General features: G+C 50.2%; 1 protein-coding gene across 1 annotated transcript in view; it reads left to right on the forward strand.

Annotated features, from left to right (window-relative positions):
- The window catches only part of SCN4A (sodium voltage-gated channel alpha subunit 4), a 111,394-nt gene that overhangs the window by 12,172 nt on the left and 76,348 nt on the right, over positions 1 to 22,874 (forward strand). The window contains exons 3-7 of the mRNA XM_074940960.1: positions 2,932 to 3,021; positions 3,802 to 3,930; positions 7,820 to 7,911; positions 13,495 to 13,779; positions 15,410 to 15,473. Coding sequence (XP_074797061.1) covers positions 2,932 to 3,021; positions 3,802 to 3,930; positions 7,820 to 7,911; positions 13,495 to 13,779; positions 15,410 to 15,473 — 660 coding nt within the window. The remainder of the gene's footprint in view (positions 1 to 2,931; positions 3,022 to 3,801; positions 3,931 to 7,819; positions 7,912 to 13,494; positions 13,780 to 15,409; positions 15,474 to 22,874) is intronic.

Genomic DNA, 22,874 nt, shown 5'->3' on the forward strand with positions numbered 1-22,874 from the left:
TCTCGGTCACCAGCAGCTTGGCATCAGCCCCTTTCATTGGATGCAGCCACGTCGGGGGAGAGGGGTCAGTGTACACAGCAAAGCACCACCCAATAGATACGGCTGCAGCTTTTCAAGGGCCTGCCCCATGGCCAGGCATTTCTTCTCGATGGCCACATAGTTCTGCTCCCAGGACTGCAGCTTCTTGCTCAGGTACCTGATGGGGTGTCTCCCCACTTACAATCAGCTTGCATCAGCACTGCGCTCAGCCCTGCATCTGAGTCATCGGTGAACGCTGCAAAGGGCTTGGCAAAGTCTGGGTTTACCAGATTTACCGGGCCCTGGATTGGAGCCTCCTTCAGTGCACAGAGAGGCCTCTCGCACTGCTCAGTCCAGACCACCTCATCTGATTTACCCTTCTTACATAGCTCAGTGCTGGGGGCAGCTAGCAAGCTAAAGTGGGGTACAAACCTCCAGTAGTACCCCGCCATCCCAACAAAGGCCTGGACCTGTTTCTTGGTCTGGGGAACAGGCCAACCTCTGATCGTCTCCACCTTGGCCAGCTCTAGGCTTGGGCAGCCACTCCAAACCTTGTGGCCCAGGTACGACACCTCTGCCATCCCCACCTTCAACTTTCCAGCTTTTACTGTCAGTCCTGCCTCCTTGAGGCAGCCCAGCACCCTCTTCACCTGGGACACGTGCTCCTCCCAGGTCTGGCTAGAGACACAGATATCATTAATGTATACTAGGGCCAAGTTCTCCATCCCGCTCAGTAACTGATCCACCCAGCGCTGGGAGGTGGCCAAAGCTCCCTTGAGGTCAAAAGACAGGACCAGGAACTCAAAGAGCCCCAAAGGGGTGGTGAAGGCAGATTTCAACCTGGATCTGGGTCCAAAGGCACCCGCCAGTCGCCTTTGGGGTGATCCGTAGTAGAGAGGTAATGAGCCCCCTTCCCCCGCCCCCGCAGCTTGTCTAGAATCTCACCAGGCCTAGGCATGGGGTAGGCATTGGACATGGTGATGGCATTAAGTTTCCGATAGTCCCCACAGAATCGGATTGACCCATCTTTCTTGGGGACCAGCCCCACGAGTGAGCCCATGGGCTGTTGAACGACTGGATCCCCTCTAAAGCCAGCATGTCCTTGACCTCTCTCTCCAGGTTCTGGGCTGTTTTCCCAGTGACTCTGAACAGGGGACACCTGATGGGAGGATTGGCTCCTATCTCAGGGAAGAGATCCACCAGGGGATCTTCCCACTTCTCCTCCCAATCGTCCCTTACCAGGTCCAGGGGGTCCCCTCACTCTCCTCCCATACAACAGCTCGAAAGGGAAGAAGCCTGTGGATTCCTGGGGCACTTCCCTGTACCGCAGGTGGGCAGGTACTTGTCCCAGTCCTGCGGAGGTCAAGGAAGGAAAGAGTGACTGAGAGCATCAAAGGCCACAGAGATACTGAGGGATGGGGAACAGACCACAAGGCCCAGCCAGGAAGAGGAGCAGAGATGTTGTGGCGGGGTTGGGGGGAGACAAAAGCCAGACTGAAGGGGGTCTAGGAGCAAGGCCGGATTTCTCATTAGGCACGTGCCTAGGGATGCCGGCATTCTAGGGGTGCCTAAAAATGCAATTTTTGCCGCTCCCAGGTCCTGGCAGGGGTTGGGGCCGGCTGAGGGGGAGACGGCCGCACACAGCCCTGCTGGAGCACTCCTAACTTAACCCAGTGGACACAGTCACCTCCCAGTGGGGCCAGTGAGTGTGGCCAGGGGGCAAGACACGGGAGAGTGGGTCTCTGGAGGGGCTTGTGGGGGGGATCTGGGCAGTGAGGGGGTGGGGGATGCTAGGTAGTGGGGAGTTTGTGGGGGACGCTGGGCAGTGGGGAGTAGAGGAGGTTTGTGTGTTTCGGGGTGTTGGGCAGTGGGGGGGTCTGTGGACAGAGGGGCGCTGGGCAGTGGGGTGCCTAAAAGTTAAAAGTGGCGGTTAGGAGGTCCGAGCCGCTGCGAGCACTGGGGGCCACCCCACAGCTCCTGGCCGCCACAAGGGTCCACCCCACAGCTCCTGGTCACTGCGGTCGGCGGTGGGGGCCTGGAACTGTGAGCCGCAGGCGGCAGGGGACACTGGAGAGCTGAGCCGCTGCAAGCAGTGCCGGGCAGCTTGAAGCCGGGGCCCCCGCAGCCGCCCAGCCACCGGGAGTGGTGTGGGGACCCTGCCTAGGGGCACGCAAGGTATAAATCCGGCCCTGCCTAGGAGGGAGTTCTCCAGCTGCCGGCGGGTGCAGCGTGTACTAGGAGCTGAGGGGTCACGGGCAGGAGGAGATAGGGCGGGGGCGGTCAGGTCAGTGAGGGCAGCAGGGTGTGCAAGGAGAATATGAACAGAGAAGTGTTCACCTGCTCTGCTCAGGAGAGTCAGAGATTTTTAAGGCCAGAAGGGACCACCGTGATCACCCAGCCTGACCTCACAGGCTTGCCTGAACTCACTCCTGCTTCGAGTCAAATAGCTGTAGCTGAACCTGAGCATCTCTTTAAGGGGCCCATTAGTGCCTGTGGTGAGGGCGCATCTCAGCTGCCTGAAGGGCCCAGTAGGTGGGGGCAGGTTGCTAGGGAGAGAGGCGGGGGGCCAAAAGGAAGATCCTGTTTGCCAAGTGGCTAGAGGTTGGGGGTTGGGAAGGGGAGAGGAGGGCCAAGGGATGCCAGGAAGGGCTGGGGCTTGGGGCAGGCTGTGGGTGTGGCTGGAGGTGGAGAAGTGACCATAGTGAAGAGGGACACTGGTGGAATAGTTTAAGCTTTCTTCATCTCTGCGTTGTTCTGAAACGCCAGGCATCTTGTCTGGGAGCCTCACTCCAGGGCTGGGATGGAGGGGAATGCTGCATGTGCTCTTACCGCTGCACCCGGCCTTGGAGAGGACTCGGGGGAGGAGGTGAGCCTGTGACATGCCCAGAGAGATTTTCCTTGACCTGGTTATAAATTATTCAGCATGTTTATCATGATCACCATTTTGACCAACTGTGTGTTCATGGCAATGAGCGACCCGCCACCGTGGGCCAAGAACGTGGAGTAAGTTCCTTTCCTCCCATCGCAGCTTGGCCTCCTGATGGCACTGGAGAGGGCGGCCCCTTTCGCTGCGTGGCTGCTCTCTACAGAAATCTGTCCTGCTTATCGGAGAGGGGCCTGAGGGAAAGGGGCCTTTGGAAATGGGCATGTGTAGTTTGGAGACCCCTGGACTGAGCTATCGCCATGTTTGTGATCTCAGAACCCAAGTTTGTCTCCAGCTCTAGACTTTGCAACCATGGGCACATTTCTGAACAGCCTCCCACCACTACTCACTGCGGCTCAGCTGCAGGACAGACAGGGCTCCGAGCAGGCAGCAGGTTTTTGAGGACTCAGCACCCAAAATTTGGGGCCAGATTACCATGGCTCAGCGCCCACTATCAGTGCCAGATTTTCCAAAGAGCCTCCCATTTAGGCGCCTAAACAGGGGCTGAAGTTTTCAAAACATCCAGCAGCCCTGGTGGTGACACTAATGGCCCAGACCCTGCGTGCCCTCACCATGCTGAGCTCATTTGGAAATCCGGCCCATGGTGCTGAAAGTAGTGCTGGTAGTGAGTGGCCCATCTGTATTAAGGCTCCCAATTTTGCTAATGCTAGCAGAGCTCAGCTGCTGTCAGCAGCCATGGAAAATGACTGATAAGAGATATTTTCCAACCCTTTTCCCATGAAGGTCCCAGGACCCATTTTTCCCGCATACACATAACATTTTTGCAAGTGTCTTGGATAGTTTTCCCTTTGAGCTGCTTGTCTTGTCTACTTACCATAAGTCACTGTTTCTGCTTTCAGATACACCTTCACTGGGATATACACCTTCGAGTCCATGATAAAGATAGTAGCCAGAGGATTTTGCATTGACCAATTTACATTCCTACGTGACCCATGGAACTGGCTGGATTTCAGTGTTATCGTTATGGCGTAAGTATACTCAGTAAGGGACGTGGCACAGGCAGGAAGCCCAGCTAACCAAGTTGTAACATCTGTGGTATAGGATGAATTGGAAACAAATGTCTGGAAAGCCACAGATGTTAGAGCTGGTATAGTCTACAGTGGGGGTATGCCCCAATTCCTGCACTGGATGGCCAGTCACTAAAGTAGCCACACCCTAAATGTAGACAAGGAGAGCTGTGATTGCATCGGTGGCGCTAACCCTAGTGCCAAGCAGGGTTAAACGTCACTGGGGCATATTGTGACTTTCCTTGTCTACACTTGGGGTTTTGCTCTGGTTGGTGGCCCCCTATGGCCACCTTGCCTGTCCCTCTCAGTCAGGCCTGGCTTGTTACCTCACTTTGCCCAGGAAGAATCAAATTGTGCTACTTCCTATCCATATTTCTAGTCTCTCTGCAGTGAATCTCTTCCTATTATTTCTCTGTCCTCACTAGTGTTCACACCACACCCCTTCAATATCCGCTGGGACTGGTTAATGTGCCGGCTGCTCCCTCTTCCAGGTGAGCAGTGAAGACGTTAAATCCGACCAGTCCTAACCCTGATGACTGCCTCACGCCACTGCTTGGCTCCCCATGCTTTGATCTGTCAGGTTCAGCCTTGCTCCTCATTCGCAGTCCCTCAGGTGGTGTTTCCATCCAAGCAGAGTCAAATTAGTTTAGCTAATAAGGTTTAGCAAGTCACTGTAGCAAGTGTTGTCCATCTCCTTCATGCAGCCTTCTCGTTCCTGCAGCGCTGCTCCCTCATCCGAGAGTCTGAAAATGCTTTGCAGGCTCGGCAGCCGCTGCATGGAGTAGGGTCCATCAGGGTCCCAGCAGAGGCTGGGAGTAGCTGAGGAGTTCCCGGTCCGTTCTGGGCCAGGGTCGATACCAAGGGTCAGAATCCAAGTAACTTTTCAGGGTCTGAGTCAGGCGCAAAGTCCAGAACAAGCCGAGATCAAGCCAAGAGTTTCAAGAGCATAGAACAGGAACCATCATGGACACCTGCTGGAATGCCCCTTGGGTTTGTATATAGCCGGGAGCCAAACAGGAGGCTGCTGCCTATCAAACCCGTAAGATGGTCTCAGCCAGTCATGGGACATGGCACACAGGCTGGGTAGAGCTGCTGCTGGGGGACAGCCTGCAGGTGCTGGCTGCCTGGTAGCTCAGGAGCCCTGGATTCTATACCTGCAGGGCCCTCTGGCAAAGGCTCCTTCTCCCCATTTTACAGATGGGAAAAAAGAGAGACTCTCTTTTTAAAAAAGGGAAGAAGGAGGATCCTGGGAACTACAGGCCAGTCAGCCTCACCTCAGTCCCTGGAAAAATCATGGAGCAGGTCCTCAAGGAATCAATTCTGAAGCACTTAGAGGAGAGGAAAGTGATCAGAAACAGTCAGCATGGATTCACCAAGGGCAAGTCATGCCTGACTAATCTAATTGCCTTCTATGAGGAGATAACTGGCTCTGTGGATGAGGAGAAAGCGGTGGACGTGTTGTTTCTTGACTTTAGCAAAACTTTTGACACAGTCTCCCACAGTATTCTTGCCAGCAAGTTAAAGAAGTATGGGCTGGATGAATGGACTATAAGGTGGAGAGAAAGTTGGCTAGATTGTCGGGCTCAATGGGTAGTGATCAATGGCTCCATGTCTAGTTGGCAGCCGGTATCAAGTGGAGTGCCCCAAGGGTCAATCCTGAGGCTGGTTTTGTTCAATATCTTCATAAATGATCTGGAGGATGGTGTGGATTGCACCCCCAGCAAGTTTGCAGATGACACTAAACTGGGAGGAGAGGTAGGTACGCTGGAGGGTAGGGATAGGATACAGAGGGCCCTAGACAAATTAGAGGATTGGGCCAAAAGAAATCTGATGAGGTTCAACAAAGACAAGTGCAGAGTCCTGCACTTAAGACGGAAGAATCCAATGCACTGCTACAGACTAGGGACCGAATGGCTCGGCAGCAGTTCTGCAGAAAAGGACCTAGGGGTGACAGTGGACGAGAAGCTGGATATGAGTCAACAGTGTGCCCTTGTTGCCAAGAAGGCCAATGGCATTTTGGGATGTATAAGTAGGGGCATAGCGAGCAGATCGAGGGACGTGATCGTTCCCCTCTATTGGTGAGGCCTCATCTGGAGTACTGTGTCCAGTTTTGGGCCCCACACTACAAGGAGGATGTGGAAAAATTGGAGAGAGTCCAGGGAAGGGCAACAAAAATGACTAGGGAAATGGAACACATGACTTGTGAGGAGAGGCTGAGGGAACTGGGGTTGTGTCTGAGGAAGAGAAGAATGAGGGGGGATTTGATAGCTGCTTTCAATTACCTGAAAGGGGGTTCCAAAGAGGATGGATCTAGACTGTTCTCAGTGGTAGCTGATGACAGAACAAGGAGTAATGGTCTCAAGTTTCAGTGGGGGAGGTTTAGGTTGGATATTAGGAAAAACTTTTTCACTAGGAGGGTGGTGAAACACTGGAATGCGTTACCTAGGGAGGTGGTGGAATCTCCTTCCTTAGAAGTTTTTAAGGTCAGGCTTGACAAAGTCCTGGCTGGGATGATTTAATTGGGGATTGGTCCTGCTTTGAGCAGGGGGTTGGACTAGATGACCTCCTGAGGTCCCTTCCAATCCTCATATTCTATGATTCTATTATTCTGTCCTGTAGGACAACCTGCAGGGAAGGGCAGGGGAAAGATGCACGTGCTCCTCTGGCCTCCTCTTCACTTGGAAAGGGAATCACAATGAAAGACTATTTTGATCCACTGAGTTTGGTGACATGATGCTGGCCACCAATGACTGGCTCTGTGCAGACCAGGATGGGTGGTGCCAACTCCTGTGGGCTAAGCTCTGGTCCCAGTACTGGTCCCAGGAGGCGTGATGCTGACTCCACTGTTAAACACCAGGCCTTGCTTGCTGTGCAGGACCCAGCGGGTTCTCTGCTCCATGGGGATGGAATGGTGGCAGCCCAGAGGGGATGCTGTAGAGTCCGACCTCCCCTGCTCCCACCAGTGGCGCTGGAACACTTTTAATAGTGGGGGTGCTGAAAGCCAACCCTCTTACCGCGTCTGTGTCTGTCCCTGCCCCCTGCAGAGCTGGGGCTGGGAGCAGGGCCATGTCTCCGGGAGGGGGGACCCAGACAGGGGTAAGGGGACCAAGGCTGGGGCTACAGCTGGGGTCGGGGGCAGCAGCCGGGACCCCAGGCGTGGGGCCAGCAATGGAGCCCCAGTTGAGGGGCAGCAGCCGGGACCCCACATAAAATCTGGGGTCCTTCAGAACCCCCCGCACCCCTAGTTACCATGCCTATGGCTCCCAGCCTTCCCAGATTAGTGTTGCCAACTCTCTAATTGCACAAAACCTAACACCTTAGCTTGCCCCTACCCCAAGGCTCTGCTCCCCGATCACTACATTCCCCCTCCCTTGGTGACTCACTCTACCCCACCCTCACTCACTTTCACTGGGCTGGGGCAGGGGGTTGGGTTGTCTAAGTGTTTGTACAGCACCTAGTGCAGTGGGGCCATGGTCCAAGACTGGAACTCAAGGATGCTATCATCATCATCAGGAATCAATCGGTATAGCTCACCTGGTGTAAAACTTCCCAGTGTAGACAATACCACAGGCACCTTGCTCCTGGAAGCTTTCCCCAGCCCTCTCAAGGCAACACAGCTCCAGACCTTCCCCCATGAGTCTTTGCAAGTAGCTGTGAAGTGCTAACAAGTCCTCTTCAGGCACTCAGAGCAGCACACAGCATAGGCTCCCTCGGAGGCAATGTTGCAGGTTGGCAGCTCTACTGCTTTTGTCTCTGAAAGTGACCATGCCCTAGAGTGCTGCAAAACACCCCTCACGTCCAGCTGCCACAGCAGAGCAAAGTCTGAATCCTTCTTTCCCCCTCTCCACAGTTACACCACAGAGTTTGTGGATTTGGGAAATGTCTCAGCTCTACGAACGTTCCGTGTCCTCCGCGCACTGAAAACAATCACCGTGATTCCAGGTGGGTCAAGGAGCATTTGCCTTCCAAACCATCTCCGTTCCTTTCCACAGTTTAAGCTTTAACTTGAAAAACCAGCCAGCTTGCAGATCTTTGTCCTGCACCTTGGATTGTCCCGTGCACCAGTGCAAAATGAGTGTGGAACACTCCTGTTCTTGTGTGACAGTGTTTTATACCCCTTTGCACTCACTGTCACTGGCGTAACTGACTATACAGGTTGGAGGGTAGTGGAGACAATGGCCCCTTGCCTGTTGAGAGGCGAAGGCATTTTTCTTTGAGCTGGGGGCATTCTGGCATTGGTAGTGCTAAAAGCTCCAGCAGCATTGCCAGCCTAGTTATAACGCCCTGCTTCCGCTTGCGCATAACTTTGCAAAAAAAAAGTCTTTTTGAGCTGACATTCTCCATGGCCCAAAGTGATTTTTTTGCCTTGGAAAACTTTGAGGAAAATGCATTTACTTGTTTCATATTATTTTCCGTCTTTTACAAAAAGGCATACGTTTCAGGCTTTGACTGTCTACACTTGGAGCTTGGCGTGTGTTCCCAGCTCGTGTAGACATACTCGCATTCACCCTCATTGGGCTAAGGTGTAGCTGCGGTAGCCCGGGCAGTGGCAAGCGGTGGCCTAGGCTAGATGCCCAGCACACAAACCTGCCTGGTCCCCCTAGGCGTGTGTTGGCGGTGGCTAAGCTAGGCCACCGCTTGCTGCCGCCTGGGCTACCGCGGCTACACTACTGTTTTTAGCACACTAGCTTGATAAGAGCTAGCACAAGAGTGTCGGCATGAGCTGGGGTCACACCCCTAGCTCCAAGCATAGATGTAGCCTTTAGGGTCAAATCCTGCTGGTTTTTACACATGTGAGTGAGTCCCATTCATTCAGTGGGGCTATTCATGAGGAGAGATTATTAAGACTGGGACTGTTCAGCTTGGAAAAGAGCCGACTAAGGGGGGAGATGATAGAGGTCTATAAAATCATGACTGGTGTGGAGACAGTGAATAGGGACGTGTTATTTATCTTCTCACATAGCACAAGGACCAGGGGTCACCCAACCAAATTAACAGGCAGCAGGTTTTAAAAAAACAAAAGGAAGTACTACGTCACACAACACATTCTCCACCAAAAATGTTATGCTTATAAGAAGCACAGCGGGATCTTTTTCAGGGGAAAAGGCAATGTGCCACGTTTATTGAAGATACAACAATTAGCATATGCATTCAATCACACCACAAACACACACACTGTCCCGCCAGTTGATGTTATAGTTACCAGTCCAGAGTTGGGATCAATCTGGTGGCCAGCTAGGTTGATCACGGGTAGGGAGGAGTCGGGTTCCATTGGTCGTGACACAATGCTCCGGGGAAATCTTGACAGCATGAACCCAAAATTTCATGGCCACACCCCCTGTTTATATAGTGATTTTCCTTCACTGGGACCAGTGAGTTTTGCACCATCATGTTGTAATCAATTGTTTGACGAGTGCTTGTTTTCTTAAATTGTCGTTCTCATCCTTTATCTTGCTCTTTTATTAAGTCTCTCAGGGAGTTACCCCAGGCTGGCTTTAATCACACCTATCCTGTCCCCATTGATAGGTGCCTGTCTCATCTTTAGAGTCGTCAATCTGCCCTCCTCTGACATTTCAATAGGGGCGTGTTGCAGCCTCCTGGCGCCCTTGCATCTGTCTCCGGTTTCTCCCTAGAACATCTGGTTTAGTGATGGCCTTCACACTTATCTCTTAACACACATTCCTCATTGACATACAAAACAGAATTAATTTACACAGAACATTTTGAACAGGAACACCAAATTGCAATTCAAAAGAAAAACAATCACAGCATTCTTTTACTTATTTTAAAATGCTAAACCTACAACAAAGCGGTGACCCTCAAAGGTCTATTACTGCCTTGAAATCAGTCCAAAAGTAAAGAAATTCTGGCTGATGCATCTCTACCAATGCCACATTAGGCCATTCCTTTCTGCTACTCAAAAAGGGTGGCTGGCAGGATATGGTCAAATCATACATCAATACATCTGATACATGCTACATTATTATCTTATTCTTTATCCTTCATTTTAGATTATACAAACTACAAACATAAAATCCTACTAATACAAAGCCAACCTGCGTAACTCATTGCCAGGAGATGTTGTGAAGGCCCAAAGCATAATTGAGTTTAAAAAATGTCAGTTCATGGAGGATGTGTCCCTCAATGGCTATTAGCCAAAATGGTCAGGGACACAAGCCAATGCTCTGGTTGTCCCTAAACCTCTGACTGCCAGAAGCTGGGAGTGGGTGACAGGGGATGGATCACTTGATAAATTGCCCTGTTCTGTTCATTCCCTCTGAAGCATCTGGCATTGGCCTCTGTCAGAGACAGGATGGCCTAGCTGAGCCATTGGTCTGACCCAGTATGGCCATTCTTATGTGATGATGTTCTTCTGTTCTCATCCAACTGAGTATGATTGACTCATGTGAACAAGAGAAGCAGGATTTAGCATTTTTACTACACTCAGATAAGTCCAAAATGACTGAACTATAAGGACTTAATTATGGAAAGGACCTCAACCTAATCTCCATGTCTGGGGGGAGGGGGGCGGGTTTGTGACATGCATAATCATGACCCTAATTGACCACAGACTTGTGCTTAGCCGTCTTGGCCTTGATTTTAGCTAGGTCTCAACCTGGCCTCCAAAACTGGGTGCAGACAGAAAGCTAGGAAACTTAAAGTGTGCAGCTGCGAGCACAAAGAGGTGAGCACGTAATTCTAGGCCCACCATTTGGCTGGCAGTGTTAGGTATGTCTACAGTGCAATTAGACACCCACGGCTGGCCTGTGCCAGCTGACTTGGGCTCACAGGGCTCAGGGGCTGTTTAATTGCAGTGTAGACATTCGGGCTCAGGTTGCAGCCCAAGCTCTGGGACCCTGCTATCTCGCAGTGTCTTAGAGCCCAGGCTCCAGCCTGAGCCCAAACATTAGCATCACAATTAAACAGCCTCCTAGCCTGAGCCCCGCGAGCCCGCATCAGCTGGCACCAGCCAGCCGTGGGTGTCTAATTGCAGTGTAGACATACCCTTAGAGGCCACATTTGCAAATATATCCGGTCTGGGACTCCTGATGGTCACCTTATCCCAGCCTCTAGATGGCACCAAGTTATATGTAAATTCAAACTACCTGGCTATTTGCCCAAATATGAGCCAGATGTTGGCCCCACACCCTGAGCACACATAGCCCTACGTTTTGATAAGGTAGAAGCACACCAAGAGCTCAGGTTCAATGGGGGAGGCTGCCTCGCTGGCACAGTGCAGAACCCTTTGGGCAAGGGTGGCTGCAACCTTGTCCAATGGATCCTACCATTCCTTGGGCAAAGACCCAGGAGAGTCTCCTGGCATCACAGGAGTAACCAAATCGAAGATGCTATGGAGATATTTCATCAGGACAAGAAGACTCTTGTGCCCTGGCTTCTTTCACCGCCTGCCAAGGCAGAGGGGACCTAATGCCAGCTAAAACCTATTTGTTTTACTCACATGAGTAGTCCTTCCTCAGCCAAAATACAACAATGGGAGGGAGCCCTCTGTGAACTCCCTACCAGACAAAGGGTTAAAAGCAAAACCAAACAGCAACTCCCCTAAGCCCCTGGCACAGGAATAGAATTACTGGGGTTTGCATGTTCCCTCAGTTCCACAATGTGGGAGTCAAATGGGCATGTGCCCACTCCCCAAATGGCTAACAGCTTCGAATGGGTGCCAAGGTCTATGGCAGGGCCAGCAGGCTTGCTGGTGGGGGTTCTGCGGAGGCAATGAAAGTCACTTTTATTCCAGGATAATCAATGCACTTCCCAAGCAGAATAATTAATCTGGAATGTGATCTCTTTATCTGGTCTAGAGTCTCCACCACACCAACCGTTATTCTGGAGTGGTTTATTCTCCTCTTGCTGTTCCAGTCAGTTTCCCCATGTAGTTAGGTCCTTAAAGGATCGGCGTTTTACCTCAACAGGTGGAAACACTGGCATGGCGACTGGGACAGACTGGTCCCCAATGTATGTTTGGACATGAAATGGGTCCAAAGCAAATGCCAGATCTAAGCACTCCTGTACTTGGGGACAGTTTTGGGCTCCAGAGATGAATTCTGAGGCTTGGCCCCATAACTAGTTTGGCTGTCACACGAGGGGAATAAATATTTTCACATCTCAAGGGCCTCTCCATTTTTTTGTTGAGGAACTGTCTGTTATTGAGTGTCCGGGGAGGTTGACGTGTTCTCCGACCGGTTTTTGAATGTTATAATTCTTGACATCTGATTTGTGTCCATTTATTCTTTTGCATAGAGACTGTCCGGTTTGGACACTCAATAACAGGCTTAAAAGTAGCAATTCTTCAACAAAAAAACTTCAGAAACAGACTTCAATGAGAAACTGCAGAACTGGAATTAATTTGCAAACTGGACACCATCAAATTAGGCCTGAATAAAGACTGGGAGTGGATGGGTCACTACAAAAACTAAAAACTAATTTCCCCATGCTAATTTTCCCCTACTGTTACTCACACCTTCTTGTCAACTGTTTGATATGGGCCACCCTGATTACCACTACAAAAGTGATTTTTCCTCCTGTTGATAATAGCCCACTTTAATTGAATTGTCTCGTTAGAACTGACCCCCCACTTGATAAGGCAACTCCCATCTTTTCATGTACTGTGTATATCTATCTTCCTACTGTATTTTCCACTCCATGAATCTGATGAAGTGGGTTTTAGCCCATGAAAGCTTATGCCCAAATAAATTTGTGTCTCTAAGGTACCACAAGTACTCCTCGTTGTTCTTGCTGATACAGACCAACACGGCTATCACTCAGAAACCTGTTCTTTTGTGTGATCTAGCACACCAAAAGGACCATTTGTGGGCACAGAGTGATTCAAAATCTCAGGGCAACAGACCTCATTACATGGCATGGGGCTATTGTGTCAGGGTGTGTGCTGGTGTCTGGCGGGGTCAGGAAAGAACTGACAGGCTCTGTGAATAAGGGATTTTCCAGTTCACTGGCAATTCTGAAAACTCAGGAAAAAAACGTTTTAGGACTAATAGAAATGACATTTTTTGAAATTTTTGGTGAACTGAATAGTCAAAAAAATCATTTCTGATTTTTTGTTTTAACAAAATCTAAATGGTTTGATTTTGACCATTTTAAAATGTTTTAAATTGTTTGTTATATAAACCTAAGGAAATTTGTAAACAAAAAGTTTTGAACTGAAAAATTGAAGTGTTTCATTTTAAAAATGCTGAAACAAAATGTTTTCATTTTTTTTATTTTTTGTTTCATTTTTTATCTGAAACAATTTGCAAAACACTTTGGTGTTGCCAAATCTGCATTTTGTGACAGAAAAAAAAGTGTTGACAGAAAAATTTCACCCTGCTTTATTTCCAGCCCTTTGGATAATAGCACTGCACCACGGGCAGGTGAATTTTTATGGGAAGGGGTCTTGCCTTACACTGAAATCCAGGTTCTCTTATGGGACGCATGAGCTCCATAGCAACATTAGAACATTCTCGATGATTAACAAATTAATAACTGCACCAATAATAATGTCTCCCTCCTCAGGGTTGAAGACAATTGTTGGAGCTTTGGTACAGTCCGTGAAGAAGCTCTCTGACGTCATGATTCTCACCGTCTTCTGTCTGAGTGTTTTTGCACTGGTTGGCCTTCAGTTGTTCATGGGGAACCTTCGGCAAAAATGCATCAGGTGGCCACCCCCTATAAACGACACTTTGCAAGAGGACATCTTTGGAATGGACAATGACATGTTCGCTAACTCAACTCTCTCCAGCAACACAACTGGGTTGAGTAATGGGACTTTTGACTGGGATTCTTACATCAACGATGAAGGTAAATACTTATGTGCCTTCTCTCTGCTGTTAAAATGTACCCAAGTAAACATCCTGATTGACTCCTTGCTACCATTCAGAGCCCCTCTCTTTAGCCAATCAACATCCAGGACTGTCCACCATCCTTGGAAAATTTCACACCATGTGACTAAGCCAATGACGAATCAAAATTGGCCACAAACATCAAAAGCTGGAGGTGGAATCCAAAAACGATAAATGAATATTTTTGTCCAAAACAAGAACATGAGAAAATCAAAATGTTTTGGCAAAAAAGAAAGTGTTTAAAACAAAAGGGCAGAACCCTTTATTGAATAAGGAGCCACACACCAAGGGTGGAGAGAGAATTCTGAAACTGCTTCCATATCCAGGGTCCTTCCACGGTGCAGGCACAGTTATACAAGAGGCAGAACCAGCTGCTAGTTAGCCTGTTGCTGCCAAGTAATGCTGCAGCGGGATGGGTATTGTCTGGAGTGTTTCACGTCTTGTTTAGAGCCCTCAGCAGAACTCAGTGGCAGGTCACGTTACATGCTGACTAAGGTGCTTTATTCCAACGGCATAAGTGGCTGTGAGGTTAAGCACAGGAAGGCTCCTTAGCAGGGGAGTTAAAGTCAATATCCTCGAATGACTGAGATCTATACAAACAGCAGTGACACATTCTGGCCATGCGTTCAGGTTAACAGCTGCTCACACCAGAACAACACATCCTGGCCTGAAATGCCATATAGGGGGTGGCTTTTCAACACTCCACGGGTTAGTTAAATAAAAGCATGGGGTCTGGGAAGGAATAACCGATTGGGATGCACAGAATAGGCTCCAGATAGGTCCCTCCAGGCCATTCAGAGGGCAAAGTCCGAATCAGGTAACACCCAAGGTGGGGTACTCATTGCTTCTCCATGCAGGTGTCTCAGGCTGCTGATCCGCACCCTCCAGAAGGGCCTGACCCCGGGGCAGGTTCCCCATGTCAGTAAATGAAATGAAATTCCCTCTTTGCTGCGTCTCAGCAGCTGCTGTGGTTCTCGTGTGAGTGGGTCACTGGCAACATCAAAGAGGAATGAGCTTGATGCATTCCTGGTCTCGGCGCCCTTTGGGGTTGGCTGCCTTAGGAAGGTGTGGGCTGACTGGGATGGGAGCATCTGGGAAAAGGAACTCGTAGTGGGCTCAGTTTGGTGCTGGCCTGAGAGTGCTTGTTATTTTCCACAGTTTCCCAGCAGGGCATGTGCAAAAATTCACTCAGCTGAAAACCCGCAGAGCCATGACACTGGCCTTTCTCCAGTCTTTTCAGTCCCTTTCTATGAACGTTCACACCAGTGAGCTTTGGTTTGCGTGAAAGGGAATGTTAACACATGTTCACACAAGCATTCACGCTGGCCACTCTCGCTGGCTGTCTCTAGAGCTGTCACTGGGTTTGGGAGTCAGCCAGTCGGGCAAGTGAAACAAAACTGTGTGACTAAGGTCACCTGTGCAAATTAGCACATTATGAATAGCAAATATAGGAAGCAATAGCTGTGGTGAATGCTTTGTGCTGGGACACAATCCAATTAGCCATTTGTTGAAGAATTGCAAAGATAAACAAACGTGTGCAAAGCAATGTCTGCAATTCTCACTTCTTGTTTTTTTCCTGAATTGCAAAGGGAATTTCTACTTTCTGGAGGGCTCACTGGATGCTCTGCTCTGCGGGAACAGCAGCGATGCCGGGTGAGTGGGGTCTGTTCTGACGGGCACAAACAGACCTGGGTGGCCCCTGGGGAGGGAAACAAAGAGGCCAGCCGTGGCTTAGTCTGAGGATAGCACTCAGCCGGACCAGCCAACGAGAAGTGACTGGTGTGAGTTTTGCGAAGAGGGTTGTGGGCACAAATGCCCATTTGTACGTCTGGGCACAAATCTTTTGGGAATTGTGAAGGGAACCCTCTGCTCCCATCTTCTTTGCTCTCACACAGACCGTTCAGAGACCTTCCTTTTGTAGACACCACCATGTAGTTTACTGACAGTGCTTCACCTTGCCCAGCCATCCTATGTACAGAGTCATTCAGCTTGACTAGCCCTTCTCCCGAGGGACGGGGGGTGGGAAAAGGACTCTCCACACAGAGATCTCCCTGCATCAGGCCCCAGCTACCCTTGTATCTCTCCCTCTTCTGCTTTCCCACCCCCTTGCACTTCCTTCCTAGGCTCTTTTACCCAGGCTCCTTGTTAATGGGCTAATTAGCTCATTATCTACCCGGCCCCAATCTGATCTGGTCGTCAGGAGCTCCTCTCCTTAATGACAGGTTTCAGAGTAGCAGCTGTGTTAGTCTGTATCCGCAAAAAGAAAAGGAGGACTTGTGGCACCTTAGAGACTAACCAATTTATTTGAGCATAAGCTTTCGTGAGCTTCTGATGAATGCATCCGATGAAGTGAGCTGTAGCTCACGAAAGCTTATGCTCAAATAAATTGGTTAGTCTCTAAGGTGCCACTAGTACTCCTCTCCTTAATGAGGCCCTCTCCGGGGCCTCATTGGCTAAACAGTGACCAGAGTGCTGGCTTGGTTGCTGACTCCTCACGGGGATGAGGAGTTTTCGTGCTGGTAGAAATGCTGACTGGTGAGCAAGCACACCCCTCTGGGCTCCAGGGTCCCCTGGGCCAGCTGCACCCCCACTGCCAGGGGAATGCCCTCTTTACTGGGAGGGAAAAGGAGTCTGACGTATTTGTACCTCTCCCTGAGAAATGACCCTGTGGGAATCATAGAATCATAGAATCATAGAATATCAGGGTTGGAAGGGACCCCAGAAGGTCATCTAGTCCAACCCCCTGCTCGAAGCAGGACCAATTCCCAGTTAAATCATCCCAGCCAGGGCTTTGTCAAGCCTGACCTTAAAAACCTCTAAGGAAGGAGATTCTACCACCTCCCTAGGTAACGCATTCCAGTGTTTCACCACCCTCTTAGTGAAAAAGTTTTTCCTAATATCCAATCTAAACCTCCCCCATTGCAACTTGAGACCATTACTCCTCGTTCTGTCATCTGCTACCATTGAGAACAGTCTAGAGCCATCCTCTTTGGAACCCCCTTTCAGGTAGTTGAAAGCAGCTATCAAATCCCCCCTCATTCTTCTCTTCTGCAGACTAAACAATCCCAGCTCCCTCAGCCTCTCTTCATAAGTCATGTGCTCTAGACCCCTAATCATTTTTGTTGCCCTTCGCTGGACTCTCTCCAATTTATCCACATCCTTCTTGTAGTGTGGGGCCCAAAACTGGACACAGTACTCCAGATGAGGCCTCACCAGTGTCGAATAGAGGGGAACGATCACATCCCAGGAGGTTCTGCTGGGAGTGCCTGGGGGCTAATTCCTGAGGGGTCCTCTGGGATGACTCTGCTTCCGTATCTGAAGAGCTATTGGCCAAACTGCAGATCTCTGCCCACCCTGTTCACCCTCCCTGCAGGTGCACCTGGTTGGTAAATGCAGATCCCCCAGGGCAGTGCAGGAAATGATACACAGACTGGGGGGTGGGAAATATGATGGGGAGAAAGGGGAAGCCCAGATGCAAGCTAGATAGGCAGCTGCAGCCTCCTTCTGCCTCCTGCCATCGGTGCTGGAGAACACCTCCTCCCTGTCACTCCCCAGAGGTTCTTCTAGACAGCTTAGCCTCAGGCCTGTTCCAAGCACAGCGTTTTCGCTCTATAATATACTGAGATTGACAAACTGTTTTTGTGGGGAGGGGCGGTGGGTGTGAATTCTAGCCTTAGAAGAGCTGGATGTTTGCTCTACCCACGCAGCCCCGTTGTGTCAAGTCTCCTATCTTTCCCCGACTGGCTGTTGTGAAATGACTCAAATGGACTAGTAGCCACCTCCTAAGAGCTGGAGCTGAGGTTTTCAGCCCTAGGTGCCCTAAAGTGAGGGTCTGTGCCCAGAGCCCCACACGGCCTGATTGTCAGGAAGTGTTGAGCACCTGCCCTGTGAAAACCAAGCCCCTTGGGGGCGCCTTACATTGAGCACCCCTAAGATGATGCACCCCAAATCACTAGTCACTTACGAAAATCTTGGTCATAAATCTTGACTAGATACCTAAGTAAGTGGCCACATTTTCAAACGTCCTGTCCACCCAGCAGCTCCCAGGAAGTCAGTAGAAAGAGCTGAGTTCTCAACACTTGACAATCCGGCCACTCTGCGTATGACTACACTGCAATAAACCACCCACAGCTGGCCAGGCCAGCTGAGTCTGGCTCGGGATGCGGGGCTAGGAGATTGCAGGGTAGATATTTGGGTCCGAGCTGAAGCCCGGGCTCTGGGAGGTCCTGCCTCCAGCACGGAGCCGCTGGCAGTGCAGGATGACCTGGTCAGCTGGCATGGCGACTTGCTGGCCCCAGAGGAGGGCCAACATGGGAACTGAGGGGAGCCAGCAGCGTTGCCGAAGAAGGCCAACAAAGTGACTTTGCTGACAAAACCGGCCCCAGAGGAGGCTCTGCCGCAGGAGCAGCTGCAGCACATCCTGGGGCTGAGCAGAGAGGAGCTTTTTGAGGCTCCCCTCCACCCTGGAGAAATTGCCGCTGCAGAACTGGCCTCAGAAAGTGAAGAGGCAGAAGCCGCTGGTAAGTTTCTGGCTCCATTTTTGTGTTTATTAAAATAGGAATTAGAAATGGGAGGGATTTCCAGTCCATGAACCAATGCAAGCCCTGGGTAGCAACCTGTATCCGCTAATGGCCGATACCATGCCAGCACATTGGCATCCCCCACCTCCCTCCCACCATAAGGAATTCAACATGGAACTCAGGTAATACAAACAGGAAAGCAAGCAATGAAAAGTGAAGTTTTACTAGAAAAGTGCACATTTTCTGAGGACATTCTGGTTTGTTAAAAATAACAACCTTAAACTGCCTTCCATGTATGCACACTGCTTGACCCCACCCCACCGGCGTGACCAGCCACCCAAAGAGTGAACTGGGGCTCGGGGGCAGTTGAAATGTAATCCATTTTCAAATCTCACCCATTTCTGCTAAATGCAACCCATGCCATCCATGGATGACAAAATCATTTCTCCCAAATACGACTGGAGGTTTGAATTCAGTCCAGAAATGTGCCGGGGGGGTGATGTAAGGGGAATGGCAGTGCAGGTCTGTGTGTTTGCATGCAGTCATAATAGGCTATATTGGAAGCCTTGGGGAAGCACTGAGCCATGTGTATGCTAACGCAGCATCCTGTTCATTCCCTCGTTACTTTTGACCCAATCCTGGGTGCTGATAGCTGCTAACTTTTCCCATAGCAGGAACTCCAGATAAGCAGTCCCATTTCGGGAAAGGCATATATTCCAGGGCCTCCTTGGTAGCTGAGCTGCCCACTCCGCTCACATGTGTGCTGTTCAGTCGCTATACGTTTGAATACTTTGGTAGCTTCCGTGGTGCTTTCCCACCGGCAGCTCAGAATCATAGAATCATAGAATCATAGAATATCAGGGTTGGAAGGGACCTCAGGAGGTCATCTAGTCCAACCCCCTGCTCAAAGCAGGACCAATCCCCAATTAAATCATCCTAGCCAGGGCTTTGTCAAGCCTGACCTTAAAAACTTCTAAGGAAGGAGATTCCACCACCTCCCTAGGTAACGCATTCCAGTGTTTCACCACCCTCCTAGTGAAAAAGTTTTTCCTAATATCCAACCTAAACCTCCCCCACTGCAACTTGAGACCATTACTCCTTGTTCTGTCATCTGCTACCACTGAGAACAGTCTAGAGCCATCCTCTTTGGAACCCCCTTTCGGGTAGTTGAAAGCAGCTATCAAATCCCCCCTCATTCTTCTCTTCTGCAGACTAAACAATCCCAGTTCCCTCAGCCTCTCCTCATAAGGCATGTGTTCCAGACCCCTAATCATTTTTGTTGCCCTTCGCTGGACTCTCTCCAATTTATCCCCACATCCTTCTTGTAGTGTGGGGCCCAAAACTGGACACAGTACTCCAGATGAGGCCTCACCAATGTCGAATAGAGGGGGACGATCACGTCCCTCGATCTGCTTGCTATGCCCCTACTTATACATCCCAAAATGCCATTGGCCTTCTTGGCAACAAGGGCACACTGCTGACTCATATCCAGCTTCTCGTCCACTGTCACCCCTAGGTCCTTTTCCTCAGAACTGCTGCCGAGCCATTCGGTCCCTAGTCTGTAGCGGTGCATTGGATTCTTCCATCCTAAGTGCAGGACCCTGCACTTATCCTTATTGAACCTCATCAGATTCCTTTTGGCCCAATCCTCCAATTTGTCTAGGTCCCTCTGTATCCTATCCCTGCCCTCCAGCGTATCTACCACTCCTCCCAGTTTAGTATCATCCGCAAATTTGCTGAGAGTGCAATCCACACCATCCTCCAGATCATTTATGAAGATATTGAACAAAACTGGCCCCAGGACCGACCCCTGGGGCACTCCACTTGACACCGGCTGCCAACTAGACATGGAGCCATTGATCCCTACCCGTTGAGCCCGACAATCTAGCCAACTTTCTACCCATCTTATAGTGCATTCATCCAGCCCATACTTCTTTAACTTGCTGACAAGAATACTGTGGGAGACCGTGTCAAAAGCTTTGCTAAAGTCAAGAAACAATACAGCCACTGCTTTCCCTTCATCCACAGAACCAGTAATCTCATCATAGAAGGCGATTACATTAGTCAGGCATGACCTTCCCTTGGTGAATCCATGCTGACTGTTCCTGATCACTTTCCTCTCATGTAAGTGCTTCAGGATTGATTCTTTGAGGACCTGCTCCATGATTTTTCCAGGGACTGAGGTGAGGCTGACTGGCCTGTAGTTCCCAGGATCCTCCTTCTTCCCTTTTTTAAAGATTGGCACTACATTAGCCTTTTTCCAGTCATCCGGGACTTCCCCCGTTCGCCATGAGTTTTCAAAGATAATGGCCAATGGCTCTGCAATCACAGCCGCCAATTCCTTTAGCACTCTCGGATGCAACTCGTCCGGCCCCATGGACTTGTGCATATCCAGCTTTTCTAAATAGTCCCTAACCACTTCTTTCTCCACAGAGGGCTGGCCATCTACTCCCCATACTGTGATGCCCAGCGCAGCATTCTGGGAGCTGACCTTGTTAGTGAAGACAGAGGCAAAAAAAGCATTGAGTACATTAGCTTTTTCCACATCCTCTGTCACTAGGTTGCCTCCCTCATTCAGTAAGGAGCCCACACTTTCCTTGGCTTTCTTCTTGTTGCCAACATACCTGAAGAAACCCTTCTTGTTACTCTTGACATCTCTTGCTAGCTGCAGCTCCAGGTGCGATTTGGCCCTCCTGATTTCATTCCTACATGCCAGAGCAATATTTTTATACTCTTCCCTGGTCATATGTCCAACCTTCCACTTCTTGTAAGCTTCTTTTTTATGTTTAAGATCCGCTAGGATTTCACCGTTAAGCCAAGCTGATCGCCTGCCATATTTACTATTCTTTCGACACATCGGGATGGTTTGTCCGTGTAACCTCAACAGGGATTCCTTGAAATACAGCCAGCTCTCCTGGACTCCTTTCCCCTTCATGTTAGTCCCCCAGGGGATCGTACCCATCCGTTCCCTGAGGGAGTCGAAGTCTGCTTTCCTGAAGTCCAGGGTCCATATCCTGCTGCTTTCCTTTCTTCCCTGTGTCAGGATCCTGAACTCAACCAACTCATGGTCACTGCCTCCCAAATTCCCATCCACTTTTGCTTCCCCCACTAATTCTTCCCGGTTTGTGAGCAGCAGGTCAAGAAAAGCTCCCCCCCAGTTGTCTCCTCTAGCACTTGCACCATGAAATTGTCCCCTACGTTTTCCAAAAACTTCCTGTATTGTCTATGCACCGCTGTATTGCTCTCCCAGCAGATATCAGAAAATTAAAGTCACCCATGAGAACCAGGGCGTGCGATCTAGTAGCTTCTGCGAGTTGCTGGAAGAAAGCCTCATCCACCTCATCCCCCTGGTCCGGTGGTCTATAGCAGGCTCCCACCACTACATCACTCTTGTTGCTCACACTTCTAAACTTAATCCAGAGACACTCAAGTTTTTCTGCAGTTTCGTACCGGAGCTCTGAGCTTGGAACAACACTCTTGGCCAGCTGGGCGCCACGGGCACTATTGTGTTCTCCAAAATGTGGCATGCTTGAAATGAAAGCCAAGGCTTCTGTAGCATGATGTGGCCACTCACCTCCCCCAGAGCCCCAGGTGGACTGCAGTTTTTAGAAAAAAAACCAGCTGTGTTTTAACTCCCCATTCTCCGTGCAAATCTTTTGCTGCGATTAACCCGGCTGTGTCCAGGGCAGCTCCAGCTACCCGAAGCATCCATCTCCCCATGAGCTGAAGTTCAGTAACATTTTATGTCTTTGACATTCCAAAAGGATTTTTTCTGTGCTCCTGCACTGAGCTGTTGGGACAACAACCCACTGTGTCTTGTCCTGTTCCAGGCCCCTCAACCTCTACTGGCTGTAGGACCTCCAGAGCTCACCCTCACTACAGCAGAAGCCTGGTTCACCATACCTTCACAGGCCGCTCCATGGTGAACATATAGTTCAAGTTCTGGACAGAGCCAACATGTAGGTCCAGGACTAAAGACAGAGGGACCTGCGGCTAGAGGAAGGCAGGCCATGAGGCAAGAGGAAAAGTTCAGGCTGGCTGCACAGCTTAAGAACAGGGTTGCAGCATGGTAGCACTTGCTCCGTGGTTCCTGGAAGAGGCCCGGTGGCTGAGGGAGAAGGACTGAGCTCAGCAGAAAGAGCTGTTTGAGCAGCAGCTATCATTAATGGACACAAGAGTCCCAGCTTCCACTGCATTGCCCAACCCACTATCTGCACCCCGCCTCGGTACCCCATGCTGCAATCCAGAAACATCTGGGACAGCTCCATGGCTGGGTGGCCCATGCAATCGGACCCTATCAGCCACTGGACAGGGCAAGTGTGCCCCATACAGCCCTCCAGGCTGAACTCCTCCCTGTGGATGCTGCCCTGGCACCAAGTGTGCAGCAAAAGAGGAAGGAAGGGAAAGGAGAGCAGGGACCCAGGGGACATGCAACAGTTGGGGCTTTCTGTCTGGAGGATGGTTTCACTGTCTGCACTTTGTTCCTGGTTTTTTCAAAGGTTTTGGTGCTACTGGTGTTTTGGGGTCCTCATGG

Source organism: Natator depressus, chromosome 27 (assembly GCF_965152275.1).
Source record: "Natator depressus isolate rNatDep1 chromosome 27, rNatDep2.hap1, whole genome shotgun sequence".
Taxonomy (NCBI): domain Eukaryota; kingdom Metazoa; phylum Chordata; order Testudines; family Cheloniidae; genus Natator; species Natator depressus.